The 15,176-nt window shown below is 45.5% G+C and overlaps 1 protein-coding gene across 4 annotated transcripts; it reads right to left on the bottom strand.

The window, feature by feature from the left end:
• Positions 1-312: 312 nt before the first annotated feature.
• LOC124873368 (mitotic spindle positioning) lies at positions 313-15,176 on the bottom strand. Of its 4 annotated transcripts, none has more exons than XM_047373958.1 (6): positions 15,046-15,176; positions 14,019-14,170; positions 7,295-9,221; positions 5,630-5,832; positions 5,503-5,541; positions 313-705 (listed from the first exon to the last, which is right to left on the bottom strand). In XM_047373958.1, the coding sequence occupies exons 2-6, from the start codon at positions 14,076-14,078 to the stop codon at positions 616-618; spliced, it is 2,319 nt and encodes a 772-aa protein (XP_047229914.1). In that variant the 5' UTR covers positions 14,079-14,170; positions 15,046-15,176; the 3' UTR covers positions 313-615. The 4 variants fall into 4 exon arrangements, with proteins under 4 accessions (XP_047229914.1, XP_047229913.1, XP_047229915.1 ...); XM_047373957.1 differs by having other exon boundaries at positions 7,295-9,263; XM_047373959.1 differs by lacking the exons at positions 14,019-14,170; positions 15,046-15,176 and adding an exon at positions 13,662-13,750 and having other exon boundaries at positions 7,295-9,263.

Consider the following 15,176-nt stretch of genomic DNA (forward strand, 5'->3'; position numbering starts at 1 on the left):
TCTCAGTCGGTAAGCATATTCTCCACCTGTCACATGGTCTGATTGACTGCTAATCAAGCTGATGGAACTGACCAATTAGAGCGCACCATGCTGGTGAATCTCACTCGGCTGGGAGTTATCTGGGTTCGTGAGGTGGAAGCACCTTAAATGATGTTAAGTCCCTTTAATCATCTCTGAATAAGGACACATCTGGTGCCGAGAATAAACCTGACAGTGGGTTGTGTCCACTGCAACGTGGAAGCTCCGATTACAGCGTTTTTTAACTGAAGCTGTAATCTGTGGAGTCTGCAGAGTAAAGGCCAGAAACTATCATGATTTTATTATTTCGTTTATTTTGGTGCATTAGCTTTATTAATGAACAGTTACACACTTCCTGCTTAGCTGTGTCAAATTAAAATTCTCAAGATTAAACCGCTGCTTCACTCTGAGGTTCTGCTGAAAGAAACCAGTTGTCTCTACTGGGCAGCAGCTGATTGGATGAGGTGAGGACGCCACGTCTGTAAGAGTCCGTCAGGTGCTGCTTGATTTGTTCAGGAGTCTCTAATCCTTCACCCTGCTCAGGATTTATCCACACTCAGGGAACCATATCTGGTTCTGCATCTGGTCCTAGTGGTCTCACTGGTTGTCTTGGTTGATGAACATTCCTGCCTCCCACAGCAGAGCTCGCTGGTTCTTATGACGAACAACTCGAGTTGACTCCACCACCTGAAACAGGAGACAAGGAGTCAGAGAAGACAATGAGACAATGAAATACTAGGGAGACTAGGGAGCAAGGAGACAAGGAGACCAAGGGGAGGATGAGACAGCTTAAGAGATTTTCCAGAAGAGTGGATCATAGGAGGGAAATGTCAAGGATTAAAAACTGGATCAGGATCTATAAACAGAACTGGATCGAATTTATTGAGGGTGCCAATTCATAACTCTTGAAGCAAACATTCAGCATGTTCCTTGATGGAGCACCACCAAGGAACATGGTGTGATCTGTCAAAGGTTCTTCCACAAGGCAGGAGGAACCGAAACATGCTGTTTGATTGGGAATAATAATACATTTATTTAAAGGCACCTTTCAGGGCACACATGGACACCCTACAAAAGTAAAAAGCAATAAAAGTAACAAAAATCTGAAAAAAAAAAAAAATCAGGAGCAAAGTAATAGAACCGTGGTGCTAATCATGGTAAAAATGTTTGTTTGAACGGATACGTTTTTAGCCGGGATAGAGACAGAGTGGCGGTGTTTCTACTGTCAGGAGGGAGGGCATTCCAGAGGCGGGGAGCGGATCAGCTGAAGGTCCTGGATCCCATGGTGGTCAGATGAGGCTGTTGGAGGAGACTGACCTAAGAGACCGGAAGGGAATATCAATGTGGAGGAGGTCAGAAAGATATGAAGAAGCAAAGGCATGGATGGCCTTAAATGTTTAGAGCATGATTTTCAATTCCAGGCGATATCTGATGGGAGCCAGTGGAGCTGTTGAAGTACAGGTGAAATGTGACGGGTGGACGATGTTCTGGAGATGACACAGGCAGCAGCGTTCTGGACCAGTTGGAGTTTATGAGTAGATTTGTGGGGGAGACCAAAGAGGAGAGAAGAGAGAATAATGTGCTCTGACCTTCAGAACAGGTACATGCAGCAGTGTTGATGAAAACTCGGATCCACAGGAACCCTGAAGGCAGGCAGGCCGTTGGACAGTCCCACGGGACATGCTCAGGACGGATTTTACATTAAAGCATCAGAGAACACATCTGTTCATGAAAATGATCTCAGAGGTCATCTAACCGCCTTTCTAACATAAAACTGAGGTAGCTGCAGAAAGATCTACATCATAGTTTTCATTTTTCATTAATTTTATGGCAAACAGATCTTTAAGTATTGCTGCAAGCTTCTAATCTGTGAAGGTCTACATTCAACATAGCTAAAACTACTCGTACATGTCATCTTCCACATATCTGGGACCTGGTTGTCGGAGCAGCAGATGCGCTTTGACTTTCCTCACCGCCGACACCTCCTCCAGCTCCTCTGGGGAAAACTCAAGGCATTCCCAGGCCAGTCACTCCAGCGTGTCCTGGGCCGTCCCCTGGGCCTCCTCCCGGTGGGACGTGCCTGGAACACCTCCCGAGGAAGGCGTCCAGGAGGCATCCGGTATAGATGCCCGAGCCACCTCAACTGGCTCCTCTCAATGTGGAGGAGCAGCGGCTCTACTCCGAGCTCCTCCTGGATGGCCGAGCTCCTCACCCGATCTCTAAGGGAGTGCCCGGCCACCCTACGGAGGAAGCTCATTTCAGCCACTTGTATCCGGGATCTCGTTCTTTCGGTCATGACCCAAAGTTCATGGCCATAGGTGAGGGTAGGAACGTAGACCGACCGGTAAATCGAGAGCTTCGCTTTTCGGCTAAATGTAGCGTTCTCGTTATTGCGGAGGCCGCACCAATCCGTCTGTTGATCTCCCGCTCCATTCCCTCCTCGCTTGTAAACAAGAGCCCAAGATACTTGAACTCCTCCAGTTGAGGTAAGAACTCCCCTCCAACTCGTAGAGGTGAAGCCACTTTTTTCCGGTCGAGAACCATTGCTTTGGACATCCCCACCGCTTCGCACTCAACTGTGAACCGCCCCAGTGCATGCTGTAGGTCTTGGCTGGAGGTAGCCATCTGCAAAAAGTAGAGACGAAATCCACTGGTCTCCAAACCAGACCCTCACTGGCCCTTGGCTGCACCTGGCTAAAGCTATTTAAGCTATTAATAGTAATAATATTAACTGCTAATAATTTCTGCTGGGTGACCAGTAAACATTGAAAACTGTATTCAATATGCTAATTACCCAGCAACAACACACATTTCATGACCCCAACATACAGGCTTCGGGTCAGCCTTAGGAATGCTAGCCATGAAGTTGATAATAAAATGAAACCAGTTTGCGAACATGAAAACATGTCTGTATTGTAATGCTGATCTGAAGGCTCCCACAGGTTTAGTCAGCAGGCAGTGCTTCATTTCCTCATAAACATCAGTGTTTTCAGCCCATCCATGACTTTCCTGTTCTGCTTCAGTGCAGCAGTGACGAGGGAGACAACTGGGTTAAGCTGCTACACCCAGTTCTGTTTGGACCTCCATAGCTCACCCATCAGAACCATCATTCAGTATAAATGGGTCAGAGAAAGTTGGACTGTGCCTGACTCAGTTATCATTTTGATCACTTTTCTACAATCACAGTTAAAGTTGGAAGTTTTATTTCAGATTTTCCCACAGAATATTCAGCTTAGAGTGTGATGATGGTTCTGACCCAGTGAAAAACCGATAACTTTTTGGATTTAATCTCCTTTCATGCCTGTTTCATCTCATCTTGTTTCCTATTGCTATAAGAGTTTTCTGTCCAATCAGGCCAGAGAATAACTGGACCCAAAAGTTCTGTTTAACACATAATGTCTCCAACAGAAAACATGGCAGAAATCTACAAAATGTTCCAGAATGTTTCTGATGAGACGATTAGAGGGAATCACCATAGCAACCAATGACAAAACAGCTTCTTCTTTACATTAATCCATCTTGGCTACCTCCATAGACCCTGAATAACTCCAGAAACCGGGTCAGAACCTCTCAAACTCAAATTGTGTGAGAGGTTATGTAAAACTCAGGGTTTTCAGCTTTAAAGGGATTTTTCAGAATAAAGCTCATAGATACCCTTCAAAGTAAAAGCACTTCTCTGTCATAGTTTGGGCCATAATTTAGGCTCTATGTTCTCCAGGAGCTCGGAAAGAACATAGTCCTTTGTTAGATCTTTGGCTCTAGATGCTTTGGGACTCTCCATATTTCTACAGGTCCTTCTCAAAATATTAGCATATTGTGATAAAGTTCATTATTTTCCATAATGTCATGATGAAAATTTAACATTCATATATTTTAGATTCATTGCACACTAACTGAAATATTTCAGATCTTTTATTGTCTTAATACGGATGATTTTGGCATACAGCTCATGAAAACCCAAAATTCCTATCTCACAAAATTAGCATATCATTAAAAGGGTCTCTAAACGAGCTATGAACCTAATCATCTGAATCAACGAGTTAACTCTAAACACCTGCAAAAGATTCCTGAGGCCTTTAAAACTCCCAGCCTGGTTCATCACTCAAAACCCCAATCATGGGTAAGACTGCCGACCTGACTGCTGTCCAGAAGGCCACTATTGACACCCTCAAGCAAGAGGGTAAGACACAGAAAGAAATTTCTGAACGAATAGGCTGTTCCCAGAGTGCTGTATCAAGGCACCTCAGTGGGAAGTCTGTGGGAAGGAAAAAGTGTGGCAGAAAACGCTGCACAACGAGAAGAGGTGACCGGACCCTGAGGAAGATTGTGGAGAAGGGCCGATTCCAGACCTTGGGGGACCTGCGGAAGCAGTGGACTGAGTCTGGAGTAGAAATATCCAGAGCCACCGTGCACAGGCGTGTGCAGGAAATGGGCTACAGGTGCCGCATTCCCCAGGTCAAGCCACTTTTGAACCAGAAACAGCGGCAGAAGCGCCTGACCTGGGCTACAGAGAAGCAGCACTGGACTGTTGCTCAGTGGTCCAAAGTACTTTTTTCGGATGAAAGAAAATTCTGCATGTCATTCGGAAATCAAGGTGCCAGAGTCTGGAGGAAGACTGGGGAGAAGGAAATGCCAAAATGCCAGAAGTCCAGTGTCAAGTACCCACAGTCAGTGATGGTCTGGGGTGCCGTGTCAGCTGCTGGTGTTGGTCCACTGTGTTTTATCAAGGGCAGGGTCAATGCAGCTAGCTATCAGGAGATTTTGGAGCACTTCATGCTTCCATCTGCTGAAAAGCTTTATGGAGATGAAGATTTCATTTTTCAGCACGACCTGGCACCTGCTCACAGTGCCAAAACCACTGGTAAATGGTTTACTGACCATGGTATCACTGTGCTCAATTGGCCTGCCAACTCTCCTGACCTGAACCCCATAGAGAATCTGTGGGATATTGTGAAGAGAACGTTGAGAGACTCAAGACCCAACACTCTGGATGAGCTAAAGGCCGCTATCGAAGCATCCTGGGCCTCCATAAGACCTCAGCAGTGCCAAAGGCTGATTGCCTCCATGCCACGCCGCATTGAAGCAGTCATTTCTGCAAAAGGATTCCCGACCAAGTATTGAGTGCATAACTGTACATGATTATTTGAAGGTTGACGTTTTTTGTATTAAAAACACTTTTCTTTTATTGGTCGGATGAAATATGCTAATTTTGTGGGATAGGAATTTTGGGTTTTCATGAGCTGTATGCCAAAATCATCCGTATTAAGACAATAAAAGACCTGAAATATTTCAGTTAGTGTGCAATGAATCTAAAATATATGAATGTTAAATTTTCATCATGACATTATGGAAAATAATGAACTTTATCACAATATGCTAATATTTTGAAAAGGACCTGTATTAAAATGTTCTTGCTGGGGTTGGTTCTGTAACTCATGTAACTGGCTTCCAGTTCTGCACCATTTGATAGTTGGCAGTGTTTACCTCATTGTTGATGTCATCAACCAGCTGGATTCCTGCATACTGAAAGACACACAGATGTTGTTCAGACAGGACGTTCTGCTCCATTCTCAGAGGCTGGGAACTACCAAAATCAGAGCAAGAAACTCACAGCGCTGTCTTCCAGCTTCAGCTTGGCTCGATGTTCCTCAAAGTCTTGTAGCAGAGTCTCCGTCAACCCTCGAGGAACAAGAGGCACTGTCCGGACCGCCGCTGGGGAGGAGTCGAGGGAAGGTGAGGAGATCCAGGGCTTAGCGGTGATGAAGGACACGGAGCTGAGACGAGGAGAGGACGAGGACATACTGACGGGTTTGTCTGAGTCATAGGAAGGAAGCACAACTTGTACATCAGAACCTCCAGAAATGTCTGGACAATCACAAGCAGAGATGTTCACACACAGCAGTGTGGAAAACCACAGATATGAACAATAAAGTTGCTTTGAGCAGAAAGGTTTTCTAGATCTTTATGTTGTGGTTCTAGACTTCTAACACCTCCATCAACAGTGCTGCAGTGTTTAAAATGAAAGCTGCTCTGAACTGAACCCCGAATGCATCTCCGTAACATGTTACTGATGGGTAACACTGTCCTCCACAGGTCAGACTGAGAAGGACCACCCAGTTCTCCTTAATGTTTAGATGTGGTTTCTCAAGGAGACCATCTGAGTCAAAATCAGAAGCTGTTACTAATTCACTCAGACCGCTGGACTCTGGCCTCATTAGGTTACTCATTCTGTCTGCAGTGGGTTTGTACTGGAGCAAGTCCTGGTTCTCACTCTGTACAGGACCACCATCACTCTGATCCACAGATCTGTGATCCTGTCAGACCTCCAACTGGTCTGAACCACCTGATAAACACCAACCCAATATCAGAACCCTGAAACATCATGAAGTGGGAGGTTCCCATAAACACATCCCTGATTTCATTATAAATGACAGATGTCAGCAGAGGTAACATACAGAAGTTAGATCCTTGGTGTCAGAGGTGTTTTTATCTCCAACACCGAGCTCATGTTTTCAGGAGGAACCTCAGCACGTTCAGGACATACAGTCAAAAGCTCCTATCACAAAACACTTCAAGGTGGGATTAAGGCACCTTTTTGCATCTCCATGTGTTCTGTGAAAGTACTGAAGCGGTGAGGGGTGTTCAAGTCAGCCCGCTCTTGACCCTGACTCACCAAACGTGGTAGTCACAGGCCCGGATCAGCTGGCTCCACGGGTCCATGGAGTGATGTGAAGAGGTAAGGCCAGCCAGCAGCAGGCTTTAAAAACGTCAGCAAGACTCAGAAATCATACGCAGATCATCCACCGCTCTGATTTTAAGAGCAACGGGATGTAGAGACTTACTTTGCAGATTTTATGCGCAGTGCTGACGTCGATGACGAACGACTCCTGCTGTCGTCCTGCCGGTTTGCTCTTTGCACTCAGCTGTGTGGAGTGTCAGCGCCTCCACTTGTTATTCAGGGATGGCCAAACAGAGCTCAGAGGTGGCCCATCTTCACCAGATGATGACAGAAATGTTTTGTGAAAGAGTCTAAAGAGATTTCAATAGAACGTGCAGCTACTACAGGGAATCAAACCTGTGACTTTCTGCTTGGGTTTGTACTGTTCAACTTGATCCAAAGCCACCTGGTTTTGGCTCTGCTCAGTGATAATCTTACCAACATGACGCCTGAATCTGAATATTCCCAACAAACAGACTTGCCCAGTTCCCGGTTCTCAGAACATTTCTAAAACTGGAACTAAAAACCCACAGACCAGGTGCTGTGAAAACCAGTTACCTGTTTTCACTGGAGGGTAGAACTGCCCGATGGCTATCTTGGATGCCTGTTCCATCAGAGGAGTTGGAGAGAAGATGGGTTTGCTGGTTTCCTTCATGGACTCCCTCAGCTCTCTCAGCTCCAGTTCCCGTTTCAAAGCCTCCTCAATCTCCTTCTCAATGAAATCTGGAGCTCCTTGCCCTCTGGGCTGCAGGCCAGTGGACCCCAGGTTCTTCCTCCAGCTCTGAGGAAGCTCTGTTTCATGCAGTGCTGTTGGTTTTAGAGAAGCAGGAGGGGAGGGAGAGAAAGCTGTTTGTCTCCTGTCATTAGAGTCTCTGCTAGTGAATGAGGAGAGGAGGGAGGTGGCCTGGTTTGTTTGGGAGAACCAGGACTCATCAGGATGTCGGTGAGGGCAGCATGGAGATAGGAACACGTCCTCTGTTCCAGAATCAGGCTCATCTCCAGTCATGTTCTCATCTTGTCGGTCAGCCTCTCTACACTTGTCCTCAAGTTGTGGTGGAGGATCTCTGCTGTCTGGTTCCTGGCTCTCCTCTGGTTGCTGAAGACCCTCCTCCCTTAGGTTTTCCCTTTGGATTTTGGTGTGGATGTTGAAGCTCCCTTGATTCTTCCTAAAGGTTGTGTCAGGCGTCAGGGACAGCTGTGAATATCTGGTTTTGATTCTGACCATCTCTCCTCGACCACTGCTGTGCTTCAGTCCTCGAGACCGTCGTAGTTCCTCCTCACGTTCCTGAGTTAATCGGATTTCCCTTTCAATAGGTGTTTCATGGACCACCTTGGATTTGCTCCGGTGATCTTTGCAAGTGTCACCAAGTTGGCCATCATCACTGGTGTAGCCTCCAGCCATTTCTAATGAGAGTACTTCATGGCCAGAGTCCATTTCTTCAAAGACACTACTTTCCCTACTCAGACTGCTCTTCGACCCAAACACCGTCACCTTCCTCTGAAGATCCGTCTCATCTTTCTCTGCTGGTTTAAATGGAGTCGTGTCATTGCTTGCATCCATGGTACCATAGATCTTCACCTTTTTTGACACATAAACATCAGGATCCAGCTCTGGAGTTAAATTCATTTGTGTTCTGGGGGACCGAACACTGCTGAGCATCAATGCCAGTTGGTCCTGCTCCATCTGCAGAAACTTCTGTCGGGCTGTACCAAAGTTGATCTGCTCCTTAACAACAGTCCCTGGCTCAGCGGGGCAAGGGGGTTCTGGTCTGGAGCTGACAGGACTGAAACTCAAACTGAACCCTTCTATCAGTCTATCTGTGGACAGTATGGGGTCCAGAGTCTCTCCTTGGGTCTGTGGTTCTGTTTGGCTCCTCTTAGGAGCTTGGCTGTGGATGATCATCTTACGAAACTGTTTCTCCTCATCCTCATCCATCATTCTGATCCCATTGTTGGGATTCACCCTATACTGGGAGTCACCATTGCTCTCTGTGAACAGACTCTCTGGCTTCTTGTTGCTGCTGTAGGTCTGTAGTTTGAATCCTTTCTCTTTCTTCAGGATGGCCAGTTGAGACTGCCGCTGTGGTGACACCATCCAGGCTTTGTTCAGCTCAGCTTCAGGACTTGCGGGATCCTCCACGAAAGAGTAGAAACCGCATTGAGAGCCAGAGCCACTGCCAGGACTGCTGGGCTGCCACTCGTCACTGCTAGAGTTCCCATCATGCAACACAGTGACAAGGTGGACTTCAACCTGGCCATTCTGGGTTCTGTCATTCTCCTGCAAAACCACCAAGGAGCCAGAGTCCCGGTCATCTGGGCTAGGAGCAGGACCAGCAATGGTTCGCAGATCTGAGGGCTGCAGCAGGGGGGACAGAGGCTTTAGCACCCACCTCCTGGGGGAGCTGTCCATGTCTGCAGCGGAAGTTGTGGAGACACTGGGGGGAGGCTCTGCTGGAGGAAGACAGTCTCTGGATCTCTGAGAACTCTGTGGAGACCAAACAGACTGGCAATCTTTGTTTGAGAGTCTCTGAAATGACAGCAAAATGGATTAAGGAGCCAAAAAGGACCAAGGATCAATGAACTAATGACAACAACATCCAGGAAGTGTAGGGTGTTTGCAAAGCACTGTGAGAAATTTGTGACTTTCTGAGCTGGTCTGGGAGCAGTGCAGATGTTTTTTGGTTTGGAAAAATGAAACTGAAGTCAGTGTGGTAAGAAATGATTGATCAGTGATTAGTTTATAGCTCAGAGGGAAGCAATAATTCTCCAATAACTCTCATTTTATCGGATTTTCACCCTGCAGTCGCAGAGATAAACCCAGAGACTGGCAACTATTTATGAGCAGCTGTGTCCTTGATTTGATCCAGTTCAGATGAACCCAATCCAAAATTCCTGATCATAAACCAGCCTAAAAGGTCAGAGTCCAGATGCTGACGGCAGCTGGTCTTGTAGGAACTGAACCGTTAAACTGAGAGACCGTCATCAGAGACGATCACCTGAATGCATTTCTGCTGAGGTCATCCAGATTTACGCTGCTTTGCAGTTGAACTGTGTCATTAGAGCAGCCTTAAACTGGATTTTATACTGGTTTTGTTGATGGTTGAGGTATAGACACAGAACTGCAGAATCATTTGGGCCCAGTTGTGTTAAAAACAAGAAACTGAATCACGTCAATGGCTTTCAAACTGGTTTAACTCATTCCGTTTTAAACTGGTTGTGGACTGGGTTGAATAAGAATAGGGTATTATTAGTTTTAAAGTGATGAGTTCCATTAACATTGTTTTTTTACTGGATTTAGCAGTCATGTTTTATGCATTTTTACATGCTTCTGGGGCCTCATGTACGAAGCGTATGTACGCTCAAGAACCTTGCAGCGCCATGTTCTACACACAACTCGGCATGTACAAAAATAAACGTTGCGTGAAAGTGTGCGTAAATCCTGGCAAACCTTTCCTATCAACGATAATAAACTACAGAGAACTGAACCTCCCCTAAATCCACTGAAATATGACTCCATCCAGTTTAATTCATGGAGCATCAAACTTGATGTTTCTTCATGACTTTGAGCTTTTATGGTTTAAACCAGAGCGATGAAACTGAATCACATTCAGCCTCAATAACGTCACACAACTCAGAAAATGATGGAAACAACCTCAGTTGGATGGAAACAGAAACTTCCTCTGTTTCTGTCACCTGTAGATGGAAATGCTCCTCAGTCTGAGCGCTGAGGAGCAGAAAATGCATGAGAACCATCTAAGGGACACTTTCATTCTCACTGAGAATAAAATGGTGTCGGATCAGCAGATGAACTCCTAACAAGTCAGGTTTAATGGTTCCTAAGGTGGACCAGCTGGAGACAACCACACATGTCCATAAATAGCTGCTAAAGTTGCTCCTAGTTGTAGAACGATGGCAGCTTTGGTTCAGCTGGAGGACATCACCAATGGAAGAAGTTGGAGATCCTCCTGACCTGCTGGGACATGATGATGCATGGCTCATCAGCTGGTTTAGATTGTCCAGGACAATCATCTTGGAGCTCTGCATGGAGCTGGTCTCAGTGCTACAGAGGGAAACAGAACCACTGGTACCAGTTCCAGTTCTCACTACCCTGCGGTCCTTTCAACCGGAGCTTCTCTGATGGATGCAAAGCAACGATGGCCTCAACTCATGATCCCTTTATACTATAATAATAATTATAATTAATCTAATAATAATAGTTGTGTTGGGAACAAACCTCCGTGGCGATGGCGGCTGCTGGGTTATTATCTATCTTTTTATGTGACGTCCTGAATGGTTGTAAAGATTTAAAGTTCTTCACAGAGTGTGTGGTGACAGTCTTCCTGATGGAGATATAGGAGACATATTCACCTCATGATGATCACCATTCAGCAATGATTGAACTCAGTGCAGCAGCTAGATGGCGCCGTTTGAATCTGATGCAGACACTGTAGAACTGGACGGGTTTGAGTCAACAACCATTTTATTTCCAGTCAGATTTGAGTCTCTGATGTCATTCAAGTTGTTGATTTGCTGTAACTGACCCAAAGATCCCTCATGGTCTAGTCAAAGTCTCTTAGTGTCGACTGTCACAGCACCGTTGCCATGGTTATTTGGACACGTGATGGGTGCTCTCTGGTTATTTATACTACTTTGCATATGTATTCAGGGGCGTGAACCGGGCGGTCCAAGCGCCACGTGCAGCTGCACAGAATCCACCATAAATTGGGATGTATGAAGGCTACGTGTGCGGGGACGTGTCTACGCACAGCTTCTGCATCTGATTTTTTTGGTTTTTGTGCGCCGCAGGTTTCAGAATTCCCTTCTATCGCAAACATTTAGTATGAAAGCTGCGCACTCTTTAGGACGTGGGGGCCCTGGACTGGTTCCATTTAGACTTTAAACTGGTTTTATTGCTTTTTTTTTGTTTTTGTATTACACTTTGGGTGTTGTTTTTTTAAATGTGTCTTGTAAATAAATTAAACTTGAGCTTGGTTCTTGACACGATTTAATTAGACTTGGGCCATACTAGTTCATTTTTAAAGATTCTTTTTGCGGCACTAGTGGCCTTATTTTTTCCAGTATATTTTCTGACAGTCAGCAGACAGGAAATTGGGTGGAGAGACGGGGAAGACATGCAGCAAATGTCACTGGGGCCGGGACTCAAACTTGGGACAGCTGCGTCGAGGATGTAAGGCCTCCATACATGGGTCTTGCGCTTAACACCCTACACTAACTGGTTTCATACTGGTTCTGTGCTGGGTTGAATTAGGCAGGTTTCTTTCTGGTTCTGAATAGTATATTGACAGGTTTTGTGCTGATTAAAAGTTGGCTCTGAACTGTTCTTAAACTGGGTCCGGACTGCTGTTAATCAGATATCCCCACTGTGTTGGTCTCATTTTGAATTTAGCCTTGTTTTAGTTCTGTGTTGGACTGGTTTAATAATAGTACAGGACTGGTGCTGTTCTAGGTGTTCTGCAGCAGAATGTAGCACCCTCTGCAAGGCTCCTGTTTGAATGTTCTGTTTCTGAAAAGTTCCTCCTGAAGCTTTGCTGGCAGCAGAACATTCGGTGGTGCTGTTAAAACCCAACTGAGAATCCAGAGATCTGAATGTTTTTGGACCTGAACTGCTGATGTGTGTGTTTCAGAACCAGACTGAACCAGTAGCAGTCAAAGCATAATTCACACAATTGTGTCAACACAATTTCCCCACGTAATAATAAAGGTTCTGAAGACCATTAACACCATTAAACATTTAAAATGTGCCCAGCTTGGTCAAAGCTGATTAAGAGCTTTAATTGCCCTTGAGATAAAATAATATGTGTACTGACTGTCTTACAGTTGACAACCTGTACCTTCAACCTGAAGGAAGAACAAAAGGGAGGTGTAGCTAGGGGGCGCTGTGGAATGCCAATCATTTTACTGGGAGTTTTAAGAAGACTGAACAGCTTTTATTTTTCAAGGACAAGCTTCCAGACCACGCAATCAAACCAAACATTAAAACAGACTCAATAAAACATCTACAGAATAAAATCATCTGTGTTATTAATTAATTGTCTTCAAAAATAAAGTCTTTGCAGGTCCTTCTGGCAAACTGTGTGTTGGTCAAAGTTGAGAGAAATGTCCACAAGAGTTTGATGATCTGAGATGGTTCAGGCTTCTTAAAAAGGTGGGTTTATATCAGGAGGTTCAGCCTGGATCAGTACAGTTTACCACAAATAAATCACATGGTAGAGGAGAACCTGGACCAAGCAGAATCTGACATGGAAGTGTTCAGAGGTTCAGAACTGCAGCTCTGTCTGCGTCCAGCTGATAAGCTGCCACTCCTGCAGAGAAGCTGCTAGTGTGTCCTGATAGCCTCTGATAGCTTCAACTGTCTTTATCAGCCTGAAGGTCCGATGGGAGACAGAACATAGGTGGACCAGTTATGGACCTGATACACAGATCCTATTTGAGGTCAATAGCCCTGGAATCAACAGGTGAGTTCATCTGACACAAACACACACAAGCTGATCCACAGTCAGCTTGTGTGTGTTTGTGTGTGTGTGTGTGTGTGTGTGTGTGTGTGTGTGTGTGTGTGTGTGTGTGTGTGTGTGTGTGTGTGTGTGTGTGTGTGTGTGTGTGTGTGTGTGTGTGTGTGTGTGTGTGTGTGTGTGTGTGTGTGTGTGTGTGTGTGTGTGTGTGTGTTTGTGTGTGTGTGTGTGTGTGTGTGTGTGTGTGTGTGTGTGTGTGTGTGTGTGTGTGTGTTTGTGTGTGTGTGTGTGTGTGTGTGTGTGTGTGTGTGTGTGTGTGTGTGTGTGTTGTCTCTGGACAGAGCTGACTGTGGACAAACATGACTCCACCCCCTAACACACTCAAGCATCTCCTCAGTCTCTTCTTTTGACCTCAAATCAATCGATTTAGTTAACAAACAAAGTTTGAATCTTACCTCAGATCAGCTTCCAGTCAGCAGCTCCAACAGTCTGAAGAGGAGCTGAATGATGCGACAAAGGTCACTATGAAGCCCCGCCCATACACTAACGCCCCGCCCACAACCCTCTCCCTCATCAGGTGGACTCTGGATCATCACCATGGAGTTGATATTTAGTATCTAGGTTCCTGCCTCACAGGAACTGAGAGGTTCTTAGAGAAGAAGAGAAACGTGACGCTGCAGCTCTGATGTTTGTGGCGATGTGGTCAGGATTGATTTTTTCTTAACTAAGACCCAAGAACAAACCTGATTCTTCCCTCACTGCCCCCTGCTGCCCAAATAGTGGCACTGCATCATGTTGTTTGTGAGCCTCACCTTGTTCTCCGGATCCAGACTCTGGCACAGAACCTTCCAGGGCGGAGTGTACCGAAACATACTGCTGCCACAAACTGGACCTAACTTGTTCCTTCTGGTTCTGGTTCAAGTGAGGATGATGGTGTCACTGTGACCAACAGCCGGCTGCAGCCCTGAGACAGAATAATCAGGATTATTCATAATTATTGTAACGTTTAATTTTGATGTGAAACAGGAAGTCATTAATGAGCTGTAACTGTTTAAATGAACAAGATTTATTTCTCCTTATTGATCCATGGACCCATCCCTTCTGCTGATCTGATATGTTGTTGAGGATACTTGGAGGACTTTAGGGATCTTCTGACCAACCTCTCTGTGTCACCTCAACAGACTGAATATTAATGTTTCCAGTCAAGCTTTATATGAAAGTTTAACCGGTTACAGAAAAACTGGTGAAACGTTGAGATTTTGCATTTAAAGCTAAAGGGGTTAATTTTGTGGCACTAGAGGCCTTATTTTTGTAAGTTATCTAACAGGAAATGGGATGGAGAGAGAGGGGCAAACATGCAGTAAAAGTCACAGGGCCGGGACTGGAACCCATGAAGGCAGGTCAAGGACCATGGCCTCCATAGATGGGTTGCACACTTTACTCCTGCTGCACCGCCACGCCCGACAAGTTCAACTCTAACAGAGGAGAAAAGGTCTATGTTTAGTTTACGGTTCTGATGGCTGAAGGTACTGGTCAGTCTGTTGGGTTTGGTTCTGGCTGTGTCGAGATGTTTGATGGTTTATCTTCAGAGACTGTTTCCTCAAATAACTGTTGGTAGTTCTTGATTGTTGAAAAGAATTTTGTTTCATCAAAGAAACCGAAACTTTGTTTGTTTGTAAACATCACAAACTTGTTTACGGAGTAAACAGCAGCTGTCGTCAGCTGTGGGGGCGGGGCTAAAACTCCACATTCAGTAAAACTGATCAGTAACACAGGAAGGTGATGTCATCATGATGTCACACAGGTAGAGGAACACACACAGAGACAAGCAGGACTCACCTCATAGAGTCGCCTCAGAGCCAGTGGACTGATGGAGGCTGTCTGTATGTGTTTACATGTGGAGGGGTGGGTGTGGTCGGCCATTGTGCTTGTGTTTCTGTCGATCAGCAGTATTCCTGACTCATTCCACT

Source organism: Girardinichthys multiradiatus, chromosome 9, assembly GCF_021462225.1.
Source record: "Girardinichthys multiradiatus isolate DD_20200921_A chromosome 9, DD_fGirMul_XY1, whole genome shotgun sequence".
Lineage (NCBI taxonomy): Eukaryota > Metazoa > Chordata > Actinopteri > Cyprinodontiformes > Goodeidae > Girardinichthys > Girardinichthys multiradiatus.

What these genes read in the sequence shown, in the direction of transcription:
- LOC124873368 (XM_047373957.1), bottom strand. Translation starts at nt 14,078, where the DNA reads ATGTTTCGGTACACTCCGCCCTGGAAGGTTCTGTGCCAGAGTCTGGAT. An exon ending in GTCTGGATCCGGAGAACAAG is followed by an intron (nt 9,264 to 14,018) that starts GTGAGGCTCACA and finishes CTGTCATTTCAG; the next exon opens with AGACTCTCAAACAAAGATTG. An exon ending in CTACCCTCCAGTGAAAACAG is followed by an intron (nt 5,833 to 7,294) that starts GTAACTGGTTTT and finishes CCTATGACTCAG; the next exon opens with ACAAACCCGTCAGTATGTCC.